The sequence below is a fragment of the Schistocerca serialis genome, chromosome 2 (genome assembly GCF_023864345.2).
Source record: "Schistocerca serialis cubense isolate TAMUIC-IGC-003099 chromosome 2, iqSchSeri2.2, whole genome shotgun sequence".
NCBI lineage: Eukaryota > Metazoa > Arthropoda > Insecta > Orthoptera > Acrididae > Schistocerca > Schistocerca serialis.
In genome coordinates this window covers 722,736,716-722,759,999 of record NC_064639.1, presented here as the reverse complement: position 1 = coordinate 722,759,999, position 23,284 = coordinate 722,736,716, and the positions used below count along the sequence as shown (strand labels likewise).

General features: G+C 41.8%; 1 protein-coding gene across 1 annotated transcript in view; it reads left to right on the top strand.

Annotated features, from left to right (window-relative positions):
- Nucleotides 1-23,284, top strand: part of LOC126457918 (ER membrane protein complex subunit 4) — a 68,145-nt gene that overhangs the window by 35,028 nt on the left and 9,833 nt on the right. The window contains exon 2 of the mRNA XM_050094612.1: nt 6,970-7,120. Coding sequence (XP_049950569.1) covers nt 6,970-7,120 — 151 coding nt within the window. The remainder of the gene's footprint in view (nt 1-6,969; nt 7,121-23,284) is intronic.

Below are 23,284 nucleotides of genomic sequence, written 5' to 3'. Positions count from 1 at the left end.
TCACACGGGTTTCAATTCTCTCCTTTAAAATCGTGAGTGGTCCGCTTCTGTCGCCGTACTACGATCCACCCTGATCCAGAGCTCTAGCTCGCTGCACAACGATTGCCTGTGGTCTTACAGTTTCGTTTCCTGGGTCTTCTTTTTGACAACAAGCTCACTTGGCTGCCCCATATCAGACTCCTGAAGGTAGGATGTTTCTGTAAACTCAATGTTCTTCGCTTCCTTGCCCACTCCTCTTGGGGTGAGGACCTTTCCCTCCTCCTCCGTCTTTATCATGCTCTAGTTCTGTCTCGCTTGGACTATGGTTGTCAAGTTTATGGTTCAGCTGCTCCTTCCACACTGCACGTGCTGGATCCAGTCCACCATCGTGGTATCCGTTGGGCCACCGGTGCCTTCCCTACTAGCCCTGTTGATAGTCTCCTAGTTGAAGCTGGGATCCCTCCCCTTTCTGTTCCGCGGTCCCAGCTTCTAGTGTCTTATGCGTTCACTATCCGTTCCTCTTCCACTCATCCTTCCTATTCTATCCTGTTCCCAGACCATGGATGTCGCCCACCCGACTCCCGCCCTCAGGCGGGTTTACTGGTTGGGCTGCGCCTTGCGTCTCTTTGCCGTGATTTTCAGCTTCCTTCTTTGTCCTGTCTTCCTCGCTCCCTCCCCTCCACCCCTCCTTGGTTAGTTCCTCGGCCTCGAATTCCGATGGATCTCCGCCGAGGTCCGAAAGATTCCGTCCCCCCGGTGGTGTTCCGTTTCTTTTTCCGCCAAATTTTATGGGAGTTTCGGGATGCTGTTGTTTTTTACACTGATGGCTCTAAATCTGCTGATCATGTTGGGTATGCCTTCACGTCCTCTGTTGGAACGGAAAGTCATCTGCTGCCACCTACATGTGGGGTGTTTACTGCGGAATTGATGGCAATTTCCCAGGCCCTTACCTTTATTAAACAGTCCCAACACAACTGCGTTTTGTTATGCACAGACTCGATGAGTGGCCTTCTTGCTATTCACCGGTGTTTTTCACGCCATCCCTTGGTCTCTGCCATCCATGACCATCTCGCTGATATTCACCGTGCTGCTTGTTCTATTGACTTCCTTTGGGTCCCTGGCCATGTGGGTATCCCGGGTAATGAGCTCGCTGATCGTTTGGCTGGGGGAGCAGTTACTTACCCCCCGTTTTCTGTAGCCCCTCCAGCAGCGGATTTACGGCTTCATATCAAATCCCACTTCGCACAGTCATGGGCCAATTCTTGGGAGGCTACTCCCCTGTCTAATAAACTTCGTGCAATTAAGGTGACACCAGGCCCGTGGCGTTCTTCCTTTCGCATCTCCCGAAAGGACTCGACCACACTGTGTCATCTCCACATTGGCCATACTCGGTTGACCCATGGTTTTCTTTTGCGTGATATGGTTGTGGAGCCTTCCAGTCAGTAGCCCACATTTTGGTTGAATGCCCCCTTTATTTGGCTCTGCGTGCTAAGTATAGGCTCCCTCACACTTTACCTTTGATGTTGGCTGACGATTCCCGGATGGTCTTTCAGGTTCTCGGTTTCCTCCGGGAAAGTGGTTTTTATTCTCAGTTTTAAGGTTTTTAATCTCTCTCTGGTGTTGGGGCAGGGCGGTGAGTGTTTGGGTGTCTCCCACTGTAAGCAGTGTTCGGAGATTCCTGATTCACCTCCCTGACCGAATTCCTCTTTTCTTCCCCTTTTACTCTGTTTTTACCCTTTCTTTTTTAAGGCTTGGTTAGTCTTTCTATTCCCATACGTACTTTCTACATTATAGCAGTTGTACCTTTTAAGTCACAGGTGGTCTTGCCTATGCTGCTTCAGCATAGTGTTGGGTTCGTTCTCTTACCGACTTCCATCATTTTGTTTTTTACCAGTGACAACATGACTGCCTTTTTACGTTTTTTCCCTTTTTCCGTTTTATTGTTCTGACTTTACTGAGTTGTCCCATTAGCGGAATGGCGCATATTTGAAACAAGGGACTGATGACCTTGCTGTCCCTTAAGCCTCAACCAACCAACCAACCAACCACAATCCTCCTCAGTCCCGGAGACTGAATCAGTGAAGCCCTCCCAGCCAGAGAAACCCAAGGAGCAGCGAGAAAAGTCCGAAAAGAAGAACCCCAAGACCAAGTAAATTGTGGTGGCACACACACACACACACACACACACACACACACACACACACCATCGCTACCTACAAGCTCTGCATCTGGGGATGAGGTCGAGATTGTGGCGTCCACTGAGGACCTAGGTCTCACCGGACTTTCAGATATAGACTGCTCAAGCAATTATTCGGTGACAGCAGGTGACCCTGAGGCCTAAACTGTGTCATTGGATGTTCCATGCCTTCCTTGTCTCACGATGTCACCCTCCAGTGGAATTGAGGTGGCTTTTTCCACCGCCTGGCTGAGCTACCCCTGCCCTCTGCAACTATAAGGGATATTACAGGAACCTTAGCGACTATAATCGAGTGTCAGGTGGAGTTTGCGTTTATGTCCTAAACTCAGTCTGTAGTGCAACTGTGCCACTTCAAACCCCTCTTGAAGCTGTGGCTGTCAGAATACGTACGGCACAGGAAATAAGTCTGCAATGTATATCTTCCTCCAGTTGGTGAAGAACCCCTGAACGTATTTGCTGCACTGATTGTTCAACTCCCTAAACCTTGCCTACTTTCGGGAGATTCTAACACCCATAACCCCTTGTGGGGTGACACCGTGTTTACTGGGCGAGGTGGAGATGTCGAAAATTTACTGTCTCAGTTCGACCTGTGCCTCTTAAACACTGGGGCCACCACACATTTCAGTGTGGCTCATGGTAGTTACTTGGTCATTGATTTATCCATTTGCAGCCCAGGACTTCTACCATCGATACACTGGAAAGCACATGATGACCTATGTGGTAGTGACAACTTCCCCATCTTCCTGTCATTGCCCCAGCACCAGACACATGGACGCTTGCCCAGATGGCCTTTAAAACAAGCAGACTGGGAAACTTTCACCACTGATGTCACCGTTGACTCTCCCCCACACGGTAACATCAGTGTGATGGTTGAGCAGGTGACTACAACAATCGTTAATGCAGCAGAAAACGTGATCCCTCGCTCTTTCTGGTGCCCCCGGTGAAAGGCAGTCCCTTGGTGGTCACCAGAAGTCGCTGAGGCAATTACAGAGGGTTGGCAAGCTCTACAGCGGCATAAGCGGCACGCTTCCCTGGAGCACCTCATAGCCTTAAAGAGGCTCTACGCCTGCATTCACCAGCTCATTAAAAGACGGAAGCAGGAGTGTTGGGAGAGGTACGTCTCGACCATTGGATGCCATATATCACTTTCCCAAGTCTAGAAGAAAATCAGACATCTTTTTGGGTACCAGACCCTAACAGGTGTCCCTGCCATTAACATCAATGGCGTGTTGTCTGCCGGCGCAAACACAATTCTGAGCACTATGCTCGAGCCCCTACATTGGAGAACTGCCTCCCAGCCTCTCGCACCCTCAAACAGCGGATGGAAAGGAAAGTCCTCTCATTTGCTACATGTCACAGTGAACCCTATAACACCACATTTACAGAGTGGGAGCTTCTCAGTGCCCTTGCACATTGCCCCGACACAGCTCCTGGGCCAGAGCGGATCCACGGTCAGTTGATTAAACATCTTTCATTTGACTACAAGCGACATCTCATCATCTCGAACCGGATCTGGTGCAATGGCATCTTTCCATTGCAATGGCAGGAGAGCACCATCATTCCGGTGCTTAAACCCGGTAAAAACCTGCTTGATGTGGATAGCTATCAGCCCATCAGCCTCACCAACATTCTTTGTAAGCTGCTGGAACGTATGGTATGTTGGCGGTTGGGTTGGGTCCTGGAGCCACGTGGCCTACTGGCTCCATCCCAGGGGAGAGTGGGGTCCTGCAGGGCTCCGTATTGAGTGTATCTCTATTTTTAGTGGCCATTAATGGTCTAGCAGCAGCTGTCAGGCCGTCAGACTCACCTTCTTTGTATGCAGACGACGTCTGCATTTCGTACTGCTCCACCATGTGCAATTGCTCTCCAGTTACGGTGCACATGTTCGTAGTTCTCCTGCGCATCTGAATTACTGTCTTCTTTTGCCACCCACGGCATTTCATCTCCCACATCTGTGGCCCAGCTCAGGGCTTCCAATTGCAGTTCGTGTGCGATCCCTTCTCTCCAAACTGGAGTCCTTGCCTTTACCACCTATTCGAGGTTCATTCACGAACAGCTTCATGGTATACAACTAAGCTGCGGCTTTGCCTGGACCTTTCACATGGCTCTAAGATCTCAGTTAACCCTGCGACTCTCCGCTGTCACTTCTCTCGATTCTTGGTGTGTACTGGGGCCATGAAGTGGTTTACACCTACAGCGCAATGGCTGATGGTCATGTAGGCTTTGCATATGTTCATGGATAACATATTGAACAGCACTCCTTGCCAGATGGCTGCAGTGCTTTCACTGCAGAGCTGGCGGCCATATCTCATGCTCTTGAGCACATCCGCTCGTGCCCAGGCGAGTCATTTCTCTTGTGTACCGACTCTTGAGCAGCCTACAAGCTATCGACCAGTGCTAACCTCATCATCCTTTGGTAGCAACCATCCAGGAGTCCATCTATGCCCAAGAATGGTCCAGTCATTCAGTGGTGTTTGTCTGGACCCCAGATCGCGTCGGAATCCCATGCAACGTACTTGCCAACAGGTTGGCCAAACAGGCTACGCAGAAACCGCTTATGGAGGTCGGCTTCTCTGAAACTGACCTGCGTTCAGAATTACATCAAGGCTTTGGAGACGGAATGGCATAATCTTGGTATGTACAACAAGCTGTGTGCCACTAAGGAAACTACAAATGTGTGGAAGATCTCTGTGTGCGCCTCTTGCAGGGACTCGGTGGTTCTCTTTCGGCTCCGCATTGGCTATAGGTGGCTGACGCATGGTTACTTCCTCCATCACGAGGACCCACCTCGGTGTTGCTGTGGCTCACAAATGACGGTCATCCATCTCTTGCTGGACTCCCCACTTTTAACCACTCTGCGGCGGACTTTTAACCTTCCCAGCACCCTACCTTCGGTGTTGGGTGACAATGACTCAACACCTGCTTTAGTTTTATGTTTTATTCACGAGGGTGAGTTTTATCATTTGCTCTAAGTTTTAGCACGTGTCCTTTGTCCCTGTGTGTCCTCCACCCTAGTACTTTCAGGGTTGGGGTTTTAATGTGTTGCAGACTGGCTGGCTTCTCCTTCTTATCCTCATGGTCAGCCAGCTTGGTAACCTGCTTTCTTGTTTTAATCTCTTCTACCTGTTTCTTGCGTCTTTGTGATTTTCTTGTCCGCTTTAGTGCTTGTTGCCCTTCAGTCGTTGCTGTGGCTTTTCCATTCATTCTGTTTTGTGTTGTCTCATTGTCTTATTCTCACCCTTGTGGAATTGTTTCCTCCAGAACAAGGGACCGATGGCCTCGTAGTTTGATCCCTTGCCCCCACCCCCTTTTAAACCAACCAACTAAAACTTCCATCCATGTGAAAGTTACCATTAAACAATAGTACCTCAACATCAATAGCTGCCTTCCCTTCCACTCAAAAAAAGTATCTCGTACAGTTTTGCCAGTCATGGACAGCCCATCCACAGTGACAAGCGATCCATTGCCGAGAGTGTTTCTGAGGCCTTCACAGATGGCTAGTAGCCTCCACCACTAAAGTGATATTCTGCTGCCTGGTCAGTGTGTGCAAAATCCTGGTTGATACTGGCTGAGGACAATACCTACATCCAACCCTTGCAACGTAAGTTGTACTTCGCGAAAGAGCTTTCCCACACACCCACCCAACACGTCCTGTTCCATTACCTTCAGTGGAATATCATACTCCACATGTGAACGGAGACATACCAAATGACTTCTGCACAGCCTTCTAACTAGCTGTTCACCAAAATGAATGGTCGCCACCAAACTTTGACCAAGAACAAAGCTCACCACACAGTACTGGAGCATGCCCTTGATCAGTGCTCAACTTCACTGGCTGCATGATAACACATGCCATCGAGGTCCTTCCCCAAGATTGGTTTTATCTTAATTTTGTACATGGATATCATCTTTACAACCCGTCTTTCAAATCCCTTGGGTTAAATCTCCCCTATATTCCTTGTCCTTCAGCACCTTCCATATTTTTATGCTTTCCTTCCATCTCCGACAGCTGCTTACCACCAGACTTCAGTTTAGTTTGTCTAGTGAAATACACAAACACTGTTCCCTCCTTTGTCCCCCTTTCCATTTTTTCTATCCTGCCAGCACCCCTGCACCATTTTAACCCCATCTTCATGTTTCATTATATACTGCATACAAACTTCCATTGCCTACAGCAGAGTGAATCCTTTGATTGCCATATTTTTATCCTCTCCTGTTACTGTGCTCCTCCTTTTCCTCACCTCACCTCTCACCGTTCCTCTTCTTGTTGCTTATCCCAATCTACTCCAATTGACACATCCTGACATCCATGTCAGGGTACAGCACTGGGACAACATAGCCTCTCATATGCTCCACCTGGCATGTCCATTGCCCCAGTTTGGCTACACTGCCAGGACATTGTAGCGCTGTGTTATGTGTTTCTTTCTTTGTTACCTCTTAAGAAAGACATTATTTGGGTCATGCAAACATATTTGTGTATCCATGGGATACACAAAATAAATGTATTGGACGGAACAGAATGTTTGTTAGTTCCATTGGACCCAGATGTTCCTCTGTCAGGGTGGAAAAGGGAAAATAGTTGAATGTTTAAGAGGTAGGGAGACAGAACAAGCATTACCAATTTTAATAAGGAAGGAGGCAAATATAATTTTTGTGTCAGTTGGCTGTATTGTAAGTGACACAACTTGACAAGTACTGACGCACGTTATAAATTTAATAAATTCATAAATGGAATTGTCTTCATCATACAAATAATGTAATCCTGCAATCTTGTAACAATGTATTGATTACAGGAGCAAACAGGAGAGAAGTTCTGATCTTGCTTCACCACCTGGATATAACCCTTCAGCTGGACAAGTTTATACTGAAGCCACTAGGGAGTCTGATCCGAACCATCTCATAATTAAAAAATCATGGGAACTTGCATTGGGACCACTGAAACAGGTAAAAGCCATTACATATTGAATTGAAATTAATTTTTGTATGTTTGGTTCTCTGCCTCGTGATGACTGGGTGTTGTGTGACGGCCTTAGGTTAGTTAGGTTTAAGTAGTTCTAAGTTCTAGGGGACTGATGACCATAGATGTTAAGCCCCATAGTGCTCAGAGCCATTTGAACCATTTTGTATGTTTGGTTCAATGCATCTGATCCCATTTATTGGTGAGTGAAACTGGTAATATCAGTAGAAAGGGGAAATCATTCATTTCAGCAAAGAACAGACGATCAGTCAGTGAATAGGAAACAGAAGCATGTGTCAAATTCAGTATTTGAAATGCTGAGAGCAATAGATAAATATATAGTGACTTCCATGCTGTAAATTAGCAAATCACTGAAACTGAATTGTACTTCGTTCTAATGTGGGGCAGTGAAAGAAATAGGATAATTAGATATGTATTAGAGCACTTAATTTGTGGGTGTCATTGTTGGAAGTGAAAAATTGTGGGAGTGGGTTAGATAGATAAATGCAATAAAATTTCCCAATATTATGAAAAGGAAAGTTGCTATTCATCACATAGCAGAGACACTGAGCCACAGATTAGCACAACAAAAAAACTTCATGTGCTCATGATTACCAATAACATTAGGCATTTCTTCCAGTTTAAATTCTGTGTGAAAATAGCTTATATAGTGCTGCCATCCTTAACTTGGTCACTTCCTCATAATAATAGTCAGTAGAAGTTGAAAGTCGTCATTTTTGTAACAACTGCGAAAATATTTGATCTAACAGTGTGGCAACACATTGCTTACCTGCACATTATTTAACATTCAAAATGTCATCCCTTTTCTGCCTTGGAGTAATTGAGGTACAACAGCCTCCATTAACTCATTTCATAATCAAATCGGCAAGAATGCCTCTGTAATGCACTTTCAAGAAACAGTTGAACTGTAGGCCACGATTGTTTTGTCAGCATGGAAAGTCCTTTCATCGTACCACCAAGTCAGTCAACAATTGTAGTTTTAGGCCTTCTTCTCTTGCCAGCATTCTGTGCGGCAAAGAACTAGTTATTGTAGCAACACAGTATTGTTGGCAGTATTGCTGATACTTTTTCTAATAAATCTTATTAAAGTACATTGGTAAAATACTTGTTAAGTGTTAGAGGCATCGACATCAAAATTCTGAATAAAACTAATCAACAGGAACAGTACATAATTCATGAGTAAGTACATGTTGTTTTATCAATTAAAATTAATCAAACCCCCTATTCACATTGCTAAGTCCAGCTTCGATGTCCTGCTTGTGATTGGTACATGCGAAAGGGATGGACTGACAGACTCATCTGAGCTAAAATAAATTAATGTTAGGGTGGCAATAATAATTTTTCATTCATATTATAATTCTCTTTTATATATGGAGTAAGAGATGTATGTTCACTATATACATTATTTCTTTAATTCAATTCATTAGATAACACTTTCTGTTCTGAACTGTCTGTTCCACCACCATCATGAGATGTTGGTTGGTCCAGAAAACTGTGCTTCGCTTAGTGTAAGTGGTAACCTGGAGAATTAAAATATCGCATTTCTGGCGACCATATCACTGAATAAATGCAGTGAAATTAACTATAGATGGGTCCATCAGTGCAGAAAAGGGAAACAGAATATCTTAAATTCCTCAGTATTAAATAATCCACATTTGCTTGTAATTGTATTGTAGAAATTGAGAGTATGTGCTCATATGTTAGAACAAAGTTTAGCAACTTGAATTATACTTGCCTACAGTTGCACACAGTACAATATTCAGGTGCTTTAAAATGGCTTTCTGACTTTTTTAAGTAACATAATTCAGACAAAAATTTACACCCATAGGTTTACGCATCGGAGCTTGGAATGTCAGATCCCATCATCAGCCAGGTAGGTTAGGAAATTTAAAAATGGAAATGGATAGGTTAAAGTTAGATATAGTGGGAATTAGTGAAGTTTGGTGGCAGGAGAACAGTACTTCTGGTCAGTAAATACAGAGTTCTAAATACAAAATCAGACAGGAGTAATGCAGAAGTAGGTTTAATAATGAGTATAAAATATATATAAAAAAAAAGGAATGCGGATAAGCTACTACAAACGGCATAGTGAATGCATTATTGTAGCCAAGATACACACAAAGCCCACACCCATCACAGCAGTACAAGTTTATATGCCAACTAGTTCTCCAGATGAGGAGGTAAGTGAGGAAATTTGTGATGAGCTAAAAGAAATTACTCGAATAGTTAAGGGAGCCAAAAATCTAAGTCACGGGGGACTGGAATTCGATAATGAGAAAAGGAAGAGAAGGAAAAGTAGTAGCTGAATATGGACTAAGGGAAAGGCATGAAAGATGAAGCCACTTGGTAGAAATTTGCACAGAACATAATTTAATCATAGCTAAAACTTGGTTTAAGAATTATGGGAGAAGGTTGTATATGTGGAAGAGACATGGAGACACCTGAAGGTTTCAGGTAGATTATATAATGGTAAGAAAGATTTAGGAACCAGATTTTAAATTGTAAGACATTTCCAGGGTCAGATGTGGACTCTGACCACAATTTATTCGTTATGAACTGCAGTTTAAAACTTAAGAAACTGCAAAAAGGCAGGAATTTAAGGAGATGGGACCTGGATAAATGCAAAAAACCAGAAGTTGTAGGTTTCAAAGCAAGCATTAGGGAACGATTGACAAGAACGGGGGAAAGGAATACAATAGAAGAAGAATGGGTTGCTTTGAGAGATGAAATAGTGAAGGCAGCAGAGGATCACGTAGGTAAAAAGAAGGCTACTAGAAATCATTGTGTAACACAAGAGATATTGAATTTAATCGATTGATGGGAGAAAATATAAAAATGCAATAAGCGAAGTGGGAGAAAGAGAATACAAACGTCTCAAAAATGAGATCAACAAGAAGTGCAAAATGGTTAAAGAACAAATGTAAGGATGTAGAAGTGTGCATCACTAGGGGTGAGATAGATACTGCCTACGGAAAAATTAGAGACCTTTGGAGAAAAGAGAACCACCTGTGTGACTATCAAGAGCGCAGATGGAATTCCAGTCCCAAGCAAAGAAGGGAAAGCAGAAAGTTGGAAGGAGTATATAGAGGGTCTGTAAAAGGGAGATGTACTTGAGGGCAATATTATGGAAAGGGAAGTAAACATAGAGGAAGATAAAGGGGAGATGTGATACTGCGTGAAGAATTTGACAAAGCACTGAAAGACATAAATCAAAACAAGACCCTGAGAGTAGACAACATTCCATTAGAGCTACTGACAGCCTTGGAAGAGCCAGCTAAGGCAAAACTATTTCATCTTGTGAGCAAGATGTATGACACAGGTGAAATTCTCTCAGACTTCAAGAATAATATAATAGTTCCAATTCCAAGGAAAGGTGGTGCTAACAGATGTGAAAATTATTGAACTATCAGTTTCAAGTCATGGCTGCAAAATACTAATACAAATTCTTTACAGACAAATGGAAAAACTGGTAGAAGGTGACCTTGGGGAAGATCAGTTTGGATTCCGTAGAAAAGTTGGAACATGCAAGGCAAGACTGACCCTATGACTTCTCATAGGAGATAAGTTAAGGAAAGACAAATCTATGTTTATAGCATTTGTAGACTTAGAGAAAGCTTTTGACAATGTTGACTGGAATACTCTTTCAAATTCTGAAGGTGACAGGGAGCGAAAGGCTGTTTACAATTTGTACAGAAACCAGATGGTGGTTATGAGAGACAGGGGTCATGGAAGGGAATCAGTGTTTGAGAAGGGAGTGAGACAGGGCTATAGCTTTGCCCAATGCTATTCAATCTGTATATTGAGCAAGCAGTAAAAGGAAACAAAAGAAAAATTCAGAGTAGGAATTAAAATCCATGGAGAAGAAATAAAAACTGTGAGGTTTGCTGATGACATTGTAATTCTGTCAGAGACAGCAAAGGACTTGGAATAGCTTCTGGACGGAATGAACAGTATCTGGAAAGGAGGATTTAAGATGAAAATGAACAAGAGCAAAATGAGGATAATGGAATGTAGTTGAATTAAATCAGGTGATGCTGAGGGAATCAGATTAGGAAATGACACTTGGAAGTATTCGACGAGTTTTGCTATTTGGGAAGCAAAACAATGGATGATCGTCGAAGTAGGGAAGATGTAAAATGTAGACTGGCAATGGCAAGAAAAGTATCTCTGAAGAAGAGAAACTTGTTAACATTGAGTATTGATTTAAATGTCAGGAAGTCCTCTCTGAAAGTATTTGTGTGCAGTGTAGCCATGTGTGGAAGAGAAATGTGGATGATAAATAGTTTAGACAAGAAGAGGATAGAAGCTTCTGAAATGTGGCACTACAGAAGAATGCTGAAGATTAGATGGGTAGATCACATAACTAATGAGGAAGTACTGAATAGAATTAGGGAGAAGAGGAATTTGTGGCACAACCTGACTAAAAGAAGGGTTCAGTTGGTAGGACACATTCTGTGGCATCAAGGGATCACCAGTTTAACACTATTGGGGGGGGATTACAAATGGTAGAGGGACCAAGAGATGAATACAGTAACCAGATGAGGCCACTTGCACAAGATGAGTAGCATGGAGAGCTTTATCAAACGTCTTTGGACCGAAGACGCAGACAAAGACGACGACGACGGGTCCAAAGTAATGAAGATGGGAAGCAAAAGTGAATTGTGGTTAATAAAAAGCCAGAAAAAAAGTAAAGGATGAAATGCTTTTTCTGAAATTCCATGCGCAACCTTAAAGTAGCTGAATAATTTGAGATGAACCAGATAAGTGAAGACCACAAATGTGGATCAGGTGGTAAACACTCTGATTCTCCACTGACTTGGTTCTCTAACTGAATAATAGACTGGATCCTATTTTCTTTTCTAAATTCAACTGTGTGTTCACCATAGAGTTGGATTTACTGATAAAATGACAACAAAAATGATTACAATAAAATTTGATATCCTGCAATTAGGTTTTCACACTGACGTGCTTATGCAGATTATCAGCCTTACATGTTAAGAAAGATACGGCAGTGTGACACGTTTCAAATTAGAACATAGCACATGTCGGTACACTTTGCATCCACTGTATTATGTTTCCAACTACTGCCAACCTAACATAATGGGATGTTTGAAAATTAACTTCTCTGTGATGGGCTTTCGCAATATTTGTAATTTATGCCTCACTTGATGAGGCGCGTGCACACTTGAATGGTCACCACTGAAAACGAGCAGTGTTTATCTCTCATGTCCATAAGCATGCAGTGCCCATGTATGTCCTCAGTTTCCTGCACTTCCTTGAGGCTGAGCTCCAACTTAGCATTTCTGGCATCTTAATCGTCACGTTCATAAGTCTATTGCAATCACTTTGTACTGTTCTTGGAACTGTACATCTAGTTTCTTAGAATGGCGCCTTGTTATGGTCTCGTACAAAACAACTTTATCTCCTATCTTAAATATTCTTGGAGTCTGTGTTGTCACAGTGAGCCTTATTGATTTGTTTTTGCCTCTTTTCTCATTTTTCATGCTTCTTGTGTCGGAGTTCACAACACATATACGTAATCTTCATAATTATACACAGCAGTTCTTTCCTCTTTCTGTAGGACTCCTGGAATATTTACTTTTCTCCCAAACATTAACACAGTGTGTACCCAGTGCATCTATGTGGTGTTATATTAAATACATACATACTATATGGTACCCAACATATGTATTACTACAGTTCTTCCTTATGAAGTGTCACAAATATTCAACCAGTGTTCTGCGTGTTCCCTCGAGCACCACCATTTGTCTGAGAGGGAAATGGTGTGGTTTGGATATTCTGGATCTTTAATAATTTACATATCCTCGTGAACATTAGAGTCCTGGCTGTTGATAGGCACCATTACCGAAAACTAGGAATATCAAGCTGGATCAATTGCCAGTTGTAGTATCTAATGGACCTACAATGTCCGTCACATTACTCTACTACATTCATCACTGTGTCTATAATTAATAGAGGCATATTTGTCGTGCTATGTATGAATTATTACATTTGACATTTGTCACACTTTGTAATGTATTGTTCTGGGTCTTTTTCATACCTTTCCACTGCTTATAAATTATACTTTATTAGGTCTAAGGTTCTATGCATTCCATGATATCCACCTAACAGATTATTGTTTATTTCCTTCATAATTTCAGCCTTTTCCTCTGTGCTAATTTCCTAGTTTTCTTTCTTCTGTTTTTGGTTTCCCTTAATCACATTTTTGTGTCCTGTATTTTCACCTGCATCCTCTACATCGTCAGACCACTTTTGACATAATGCGTCAGCTTTTGCATTGAGCTTTCTAGATTTATGCACAATGTCATGGGAATACTCATAGTTTGAACATCCAGTTTAGTAACCTTGATAACGGCTCTTTGACACTTAAAATCCATGTCAGTGGCTTGTAATGTGTTACTATGGTAAAATGTCTGACAGACACGTGGTTTGAACTGCTTTGTGTTCCATACAATCACTGAGTACTCTGACTGGTTGCAGGGCAGTTCCTGTCAGCCTTGTTCAATGCCTGTGAAATATAGGCAATTGGTAAATCTGTACCTATCTTCCTTTGTGACAGAACTGCTCCCAATGCATTGTCAGTGGCATAAATCTATATAAATGGTTTCTCTAAATCTGAATAGCTCAATATGGGAGGATTTAATAATCTTTCTCTTTTCTTCAAATGCTGCTTTTCATGGATCTCCTGTGTCTCACATAACTTCTGAAATGGATTCACAATTTTACTGAACTTGAGAATGAACAGACGATAATATCCAGCAAGCCTAAACACCCTTTTAATTCCTTCATGGATTTCATAACTATAAAGTTATTCACTTTTTCTACTTTATGGTCATCTGGCTCTACAACTTTATCTGTTATCTTTTGTCCTAAGACTATTTCTTGCTTTCTCAGGAATTTACCTTTATCTGGTTGTAACTTTAATGTATGTATCCTTAATCTATCCAAGGATTCTCATTATGTTCCTTTAATGTCCCTCTGTGGCAGATTATGCCATCCAAATACTGTGGATCCCTTGCAATCCTGCTGAAGCAACATTCATCAATGTCTGAAATGTTCTTGGTGCATTATTTAGCCCCGTTGGAAGCATTTTTGTATGCATAGTGCTGGTATTTTGCACTAAATGCTATATTTTCTCTATGTGATGGTTCAGTTAACATCTGACATTATCCACTGGCCAAATCTAAAGTGGAGAAATACTCAACTTTCCCCATTTGGACCAGTATCTCATTTATGTTGGAGATGGGAAAGACTTCACCCACTTAAATTTCAATCAACTTTCTATACAGTTGCATTCCATATACTGACATTCAACTATTGTAGCCTTGTTAATGATTTTCCCAATTTGCTCCTGTAATACTACCTTTTGCATTTCTGGTATACCATATGGATTTGCATTCACAACCATTCCTTTGTGTTCTGGCAGTATTGGGAATGGCTTTTGTACTGTTTCTGTATATTACAATTTATCACTGTTTAGGTACAATACACCACAGTATGTGCTACAGAGTTTTTCCACTTGCTGTTGCTCTTCTTTATTCAAATGGTTGGCTCGAATTGCTTCTCTAACCTGGACAGTGAGATTTCTGTACATGTCCATGCCATTAATTGCTTCCTGTACTGCTCGCATTGATGTCACTTTCTTTATCAGTTTGTATATCATTTTCACTGCCACTTTCTACCTCATGTGTATTCAATACAATGAGAATACATTCTTCTAGCTCTATTTGTACCATAGATTTCGCTGTATGCACTCCTGTCCTTATTTTTTGTTTGAGAGTAATCATTCCTTTTTTGTTACTGGAATTTGGTTCTGTTTCCGCACATACCTTTAAGATTTTTTCCTTCCCTAGAACCTATTGTCATGTCATTTTCTGCTGCCACACTAGTGTGCCTGATAGGTAGTTAATCAATTTTTGTCTCACGACTTGTCTTTAATTCAGCCTGACTCCCAGACTGCCTCAAAACGCGCCTTCTTTTGAGTCTGTTAATGCATTTTCCATTAATCATGGCTCCCACTTGACCCATGGGTTTCCTGCAGACTTGGGGTTCTTCTGTCTCAGGTATTGTCAGCAGCAGAGTATTTTGACCCTGTGTTCTGATCATCCTCTCATAATAGTTAATCACAGTGTTTTGCTTCCTTAAGAAGTCTCTTCTTATTAGACCGTCATAAGGCATATACGATCCTCTTCTTATGATATGGACTTAGTGTTTCACTGGAACTTTCCCTGTTATTAGTAATTACAGATCTGTGGTTCAAAATGTATCCACTGTACCTATCTTTATAAGGCTTAAACATGCCCCAGTATCTAATAATAACTGTAAATGTCTTCCTCATGCGTAACGATATGCCTTCATAATTTCATTGCATGCTTCTCAGTCCATGACTCTTAACTTTTGGCCATTCATCGTGCTTCATGTTGTGCACTCTTAGTTTAAATTTTTAATTGAAGATACAGTCGCCGCGAGGGATTAGCCGAGCGGTCTAAGGCGCTTTAGTCATGGACTGTGCTGCTGTTCCTGGCGGAGGTTCGAGTCCTCCCTCGGGCATGGGGTGTGTGTTTGTCCTTAGGATAATGTAGGTTAAGTAGTGTGTAAGCTTAGGGACTGATGACCTTGGCAGTTAAGTCCCATAAGATTTCACACACTTTTGAACTTTTTTTTTTTTTTTTTTTTTTAATGTGTCCATATTGGTTGCACATGTAACAAGTAGGTGTTTTACGTAACAGTGCTTGATACCTTTGCCTTTTGCACTTTTCGCAAATGATCATCTTTTTACTTTTGTCATCCTTGTGACCTGGCTTTTCTCGGTGATAACAAAAAATTCCGGAGCCTCTTAGCTGTTTCTGCATTCATAGGTGCTCCTCTTTGGCTTCCCATAGTCTCTAGCCACGTGACCCCTCTGCCCACAATTACATCATCTTCCTCCTATGTTACTTCAGTATTAAAGTTCCTTATGAAACATTCTTGAGAACTGAACCTTTTCTTTCATAGACTAGCACACTTTCCTCTTGCAACATTAATTCCACTGTGTCACTGAAGCTAATTTGTTCATCCTCATTTCAAATAATTGTCTAAATCCTGCCGCTTGCTAGACAGTGTATGAAATCCGACCCAGTGCACATACCAGTTCTTTTGTGCCTTGTAGTTGAGCCATCTCTGTTATTCTGGTAACTTGATTTGTGTTGTTAGCTCTATCCTGGACAGTTGATTTTGTCCTAGCTTCGCCCAAAATTTTAGACATGATGTATTGAAATAGTGGTGTATCATTCATTCAGACTTCTTCGAGCACCACATACTCAACAAGCTCCCTAAGATCGAACTTTGCCCCACTAAATGGTTTATTTGTTAACCCAAGATCTTGCTTCACACTGATGCCTCTAATGTCTGAATACAAGCTGAAGTCATCTTAACATTGATACAATGTTATACAGTCTTAAAACTATTGCTGTTGTCACTTCCTGAAGCTTTTTGTTTATAATGTAGTAGTTCTTTCTCGTTTCCCCTGCAGCTATTTCCACAAGTAGTTCTTCCTCTGCTGGGCTCTCCTGTAATTTGTCTGGTCTGGACAAGTTCACCAAGTTTCTGCTGGGCTCTCAGGGATGGCTTCTACTTCTTTTGACCTGTTCCAAAGGCCTGGTTTTGAATCTTCTTGCTGTACACAATTTGAGGGACTCTTTCCAGTAGTCTTGCTACTGCTCTCTGATATTCTATCATCTTGATTCCCTGTTTAGGAATGCCTCAACACACTCCACCATACACAACTGGCACAAAATTTTCATTTTGCCACGTTCTGGCCCAGTGTGGATGTAGTAGGTGCGGTCTGCGTAGTGCAGTCAGGACATGAACAAGTGTGGGCTGAAATCTACTAAACCACCTTTAACAGAGTGAGAAAGTATGCTAGGGTGGTTAGCACAAGTGATTCTGGAAAAGAGAGGAGAAATTGTGATTCGTAGGAAGTGAAAAGCGTGCAAAAACTCAAGGATTCAATTAATATACCATTCTGTTAGGCATTTTCCACAACACCCAGTTTGAGTTGTACCTTGCTCACACATAGATGAGAGCACTGCTTGTAACTGTTTAGACATAAGACCATGATTCTTCCAGAGTGTTCTCGAACAATTTAGCTGCATGCCAGCATCTGCTTGTCACATTGATAACTGAGGGCGTTGTCCTCACTTAGCCATTATAGCACTGCCATTTTCTCAGCAGACTGTCGACTAGTTGTACTTCATACATATGGTGGCCCACATCCTGATGTCCATCTTGACACCACACCTTGTGCATTGTCTTAATATAGTAGACTCTAGACTTCCAGCCTAATGTGGCTGAACATAAAGCTGCATAACAAAAAAGTCAGATGGACTGGAGTTCTATAAATTCTATCTTCTGACCTGACCGCAGCTGTACCATTTGAAAGATGCATTTTTATACAAAACCCCAAATTTATTAATATTTTCTGACTTCTTATATAATATATGCTAGCTATAAGTGTACTGCATCCTTAAGATATTATTATAAGAAACATGAAATGATCTGTATTGTAAAATATGAATGTTTTATTACACACATATGAAAAGCTAGACCTAACAGAAGAAGGTGAAACTTATATATTTCAAAAATGTTTTAATAGATGAGTGTTTCCTCTTTTAGCTCTCTTCTATGTTGCAGTATCCATCCACTTACACAAAAGTATATTAGCTGGCATTGCTTCCTCCTGCTCACTGACGTACTGCAACACTACCTTAATCGTCCTGAAACCTTCAGAATGTGGGATGAGATTTCTCCTGTCATCTAAGTTCGCCTCTTTCTCTGGTGTTGCTTTCTTGTGCATTACCATTTCCACAATAGTATTGTCAGTTGGTTCATCAACTTCATCATTTGCCATCCATTTTGTGACATACTGTGCATCAACATCCTCTCAACCCAGTAAATATTTTAGCAACAAAATGATATAATCGTGTCAATCTTTGACTTTGGTTTCACACTTGGTTTCAAAGTTAAAATGTCCACTTTTATGGTGTAAAAGAATTTTCAAAGACCTTACAAATGATATGCTCAAATCTCTTCCCACACTTCACCCAAGCACCTTATGACGTCCAGCAAGTCAATCTTCGGATTGGTTACACAGTTTTCATTATTATCAGCTGCTGATACCAACAAACTGAGGAGACAGCACTAGTACTACTTCTTTAGCATTTGAAGGCTGCCCTGTCCATTGGCTGACAGAGAGCAATCAGGTTTGGTAGTACAAATAATGCTTTGATATCTCCATATGTGAATTTGTCACTGACAGGATGTGGTAGCGCATTATCATGAAGCAGCGGAGCATTCCGTGGTAAATTGTTATCTTCCAGATATTTCTCTACAGCTGGTAAGAATTCAGTTTGGAACCAGGTTCTAAATCTTTTGGAATTCATCCATGCTTTATTTTGATGAGTGTAATGTAGGTGCAATGATTCCTGTTTGGGTGTTTTTTTTTTTTTTTTTTTTTTTTTTTTTTTTTTTTTTTTTTTTAAGGCCATTATGGTAACCCGCTCCTTACTTTTCTTGTGTCTGGGTGGCACAGCTTCCTTTTTGAAGCATCTGTTTTGAAGCATCTTGTAATGTAAGCTGCTGTCATCGCAATTGTACAGTTGTTCACCAGAAATTGTTCCTTGTTGATTACCTTCACAAGACAGTCTTTAAACAACGGCACCACCTTCACAAGATAGTCTTTAAACAGTGGCACCGCCTCATTGTCAGTGATAAAGCCTCTCCGCTAATGGTAATCCAGCTACTATGGAAACCTTTTTTTCTACGTATTCAACCATCCATCACTGACAGCAAATTCTGAATCTACTCCTTCTATTTGCCATTGAAATTGCAACGCTTTTTTCTGCAGTATTGTCCCAGTAACTGCCAAACCATATCCCCTTAAATGTCCATGTCATAAAAATAGTTCCTTCAACTTATTTGCGCTTATCTTTCAACTTTGTCTTTCTTACTTTTATTCCACTTCCACAAGCTTGGGAAACACACCACTTTTCAATTTATGCTTAATTTTTCTCCCAGGTTCAAACAGTAAATTTTCCTATCCTGAACTCCAAACCAATAGTTTCGCCTGCTACCCCTGAATCCAGTCACCTTAAAACATGTAGTTTCTGGTCCATAATCACCACAAGTCTCTTTCATTTATCACCCATTTTGAAGTATATAATTAAAACATTAAGGACCAAACGATAATTTAACAATGAACTCACTTTGGATGTCCACATGCAACTACATATGTCCATTCTTGTTTGTGTGCGCTGGAGAGGACTTCTAAGTATTGTTTGTTGAAGGGTGGTTCCAATAATTCCTACAGTATTAACAATACAGTTTGTACCTTTATAATTGTGGCTCCAGATTTACTAGAAGCACAAAAGACTTATAAAACATTTTGAAAGGCCACACATCATCATATTTGGTACACACTTGCTAAAGCTTTTGAAAAGTGCAGTATGTACAATAAATTATTCCTCATTTTATCATGAAGTGTTATGATATTAATTAAGTGGGGGCCAGATAAGCACACAAGGAGCCAAAAACTGCTGGATGAAGAGCTTCACGGTCTTCAGAGAAGTCCTCCCAGCAAGCCCCTAAAGAGAAGTGAGAGGGCAAGCAAACAAAGTAGTCTGCTAAGAAAAAGGACCCTTCGGTGGCCTCAACACCACCACTCCCTGCCAATTCTGCACCTGTGGATGAGATGCAGATCTCAGTATCCCCTGAGGACCTTGATCTCACTGATGCCTCATCCACAATAGCAATGGATACAAATACTCAGTCAGTGGCAACAGGTGACCCTGAAGTGTAACCTGCCTCCTTCCATGCTTCATGCCTTCCCAGCCTCATGATAACATCATCCTCCAGTGGAATTGCTGTGGTTTTTTCTACCACCTGGCTGAGCTAGGGACAACTGTTAAGCCACGACTTCTACCATCTGTCCACTGGAGAGCCCACAATGACTTGGGTGGTAGTGATCACTTCCCATCTTTGTCACTCCCCCAGCGCTATTCCTTCGCACGTCTACCATGATGGGCTTTAAAACAAGGCAGATTGGAAAGCTTTCACCTCTGCTGTCACTGTTGAATCTCCCCCACGTAGTACCATCGATGTGGTAGTTGAGCAGGTAACTAGAACAGTTGTTTCTGTGGCGGAAAACGCGATCCCTTGTTCTTTAGGGTGGCCCCAGCAAAAGTCAGTACCTCGGTGGTCGCCGGAAATCGCTGAGGCCATTAAAGAGCTTTGGCGAGCTCTATAGTGACATAAGCGGCACCTTTCCTTAGAGCACCTAATAGCTTTTAAACGGCTCCGTGCCCGTGTTCGCCAGCTTATAGAAAGATGGAAACAGGTGTGTTGGGAGAGGTACAACTCAATCATTGGATGCATACGTCGCCTTCCCAAGTCTGGACGAAGACCAGATATCTTTGTGGGTTGCAGACCCCGACAGGTGTTACTGGCATTAACATCAATGTCGTGTTATCTACCAATGCAAATGCAATTGCCGAGCACTTTGTTCGGGCCTCCACATCAGAGAATTATCCCCCAGCATTTCGCACCCTGAAATGACGCATAGAAAGGAAAGCCCTCTCATTCACTGAACATCACAGTGAACCCTATAATGCTCCATTTACAGAGTGGGAGCTCATCAGCATCCTAGCACATTGCCTCGACACAGCTCCTGGGTCAGATCAGGTCCGCAGTCAGATGAGCAAACATCTCTCATCCGAATACAAGTGACATCTCATCATCTTCAACCGGCACTGGTGCATGGCATCTTTCCATCGCAATGGCGGGAGGGTGCAATCATTCTAGTGGTCAAACCGGTAAAAACCCGCTTGATGTGGATAGCCGTCGCCCCATCAGCCTCACCAACTTTCTTTGTAAGCTGTTAGAACGTATGGTAAGTCTGCAGTTGTGTTGGATCCTGGAGTCACGTGGCCTACTGGCTCCATGTCAGGGCAATTTCCATTAAGGTCGCTCTACCATTGATAATCTAGTTTCCCTCGAGTCAGTCATCCAACAGCCTTTTCCAGACGCCAACGCCTGGTTGCTGTCTTTTTTGATTTATGAAAAGCTTACGACACGACCTGACATCATATCGTTATCGTACCATCTAAGGGTGGGCATTTATCCTTCTCCTTGAGGTTGCCACCCTCCCTCCATTTTACTCTGTCGCACTTTCTTTGCATTTGTTTGTCTTGGTGGTCGTCTTTTCCCTACATGGGTTCATCTCGCCTTGTCTTTTTGGGATGGACATTTTGTGTTGCAGAGTGGCTGTTTTGTTATTGTGACCAGCCAGCCCAGAGCATATGCTCTATGGTTTTAATACCTCCTTCTACTTTTCCTTGTGGTGTATGTTTTCCCCATTTTTTGTTCATTCCATTCGTTTTCTTTTAGGTGTGGTGTTGGGTGATTTTTTTACCTTGAGCTTTGCTTGCATCAAGAAAAAGGAACTGATGACCCTGTAGTTCAGTCCCTTTATACCCCAATCCAACCAACCAGATAAGCACAAGCTAGATAGTCAAGAGTCGGATAGTTGAGAGTTTGCTGCATTACTCTTGATAAAAAGTATCGCCTTTCTATTGATAAAATCTCCTTTCCCCACAGCCATCGTACGTTCTACTTCCTATATGATAGGCTTGACAATACACCTATGGAGAAACTGCCTAACTCCACAGGTTCTGATCTTTCTGTATGGTGTCCTCTTAACTACAATGCAATCTTAAAAGGGCATGCTGATTTTTTTTACATGAAAGCTCTTAAAGCTTTTTTAAAAAAAATAATGTTATTTTCTACATTATTATTCTTCATGTCTGCATCCCACAGCACTCTGCTGCTAGAGGGGCTCCAAATTGTAACATTTAACGTAACTGTGTTGGTGTTTAGTGAGAAACAGCCTGTTGTAATAGAATTCTGAATTCAAAGAGTTCGTCCACACATGGAGGGAGCATCCTCTCCTTCATCCTGATAATGCCAGATCTCACAAGAATGCTAGGATGTCTGCAACAATCCGATGCATTAGTTTCACTGTCTTTGATCATCCTCCAAACATTCCTGACTTGGGCCAATCTGATTTTCATCTGTTTGAAGAACTTAGAGTATGTTAAAGGACAACTTTGATAGTGATGAAGCGATGCAAGCAGAGGTGAGGTTGTGCCTATGTAAACTTAAGTCCAACATCATACAGTGACAATATCAACAAATTGGTCTCGTTAGGAGAAATGTGTATGTCACCAAGCTTGAGAAAATAAATGTAGACATGAAGAATAAAGTCTTACAATGTTAATAATATTTTTCTTATTTATAAGGCTTTAAGAGTTTCCACATTAAAAAATTCAGAGGCATTTCTTTTCAGCACACCCTCGTTCATAGAGGTGCATGCCATCTTAGGTAATAGTGTTCCACACTACTACCTGTTTTCTCATCAAGAGGAATGAAGACTTGATTAGATGTCATTCCATCATGTTCTACAATGCCCAATTGTTGAATAGTCTGGTGACCATGCTCTCTAGGGGTGTTGACGGGCATCTTAAGCCTGGTGTACTATGGAAAGCAAACAAGCATGAGTGAATGAGCATCCTCTCCAGTGTAAATGGTAGGCAAGTGCAAGCAAATATCATTTGGGTGTGTTCAGATTACATTCTGAGCAAACCATCAAAAGTAAGCTCACATAATCTCTACTTCAGCACAGCACTGAAGGGATTAATCTGCTGCTTTTCATGTGAAATAATTTTGCTATTGAACATGGATTCCAGAAGAGGATGTAATGTTGCTAATCCATACATATTATAAAAATGTATGTATATATGTTCTACATCTCTGGACCAGTTTCAACCAAACTTGATGCACGTATCACAGTGTTGAAATCCTCACTGTGGGGTAAGAACCACCTACCTACCAAAAGGGAGGGGATGGGGGCAAAAAACCAGTATTTGCGAATGAGAGCACTTAGAGATGAGGTTTACGCATAATTTCACACCTTTACAAAACTTTTCTCACTGCCGACCTCCACAGAATGGTGAAAGGAAAAAGGGCTATTACTTACTACATTTTCCCTGTTCATGCATTAAAACTGCTACATGAAG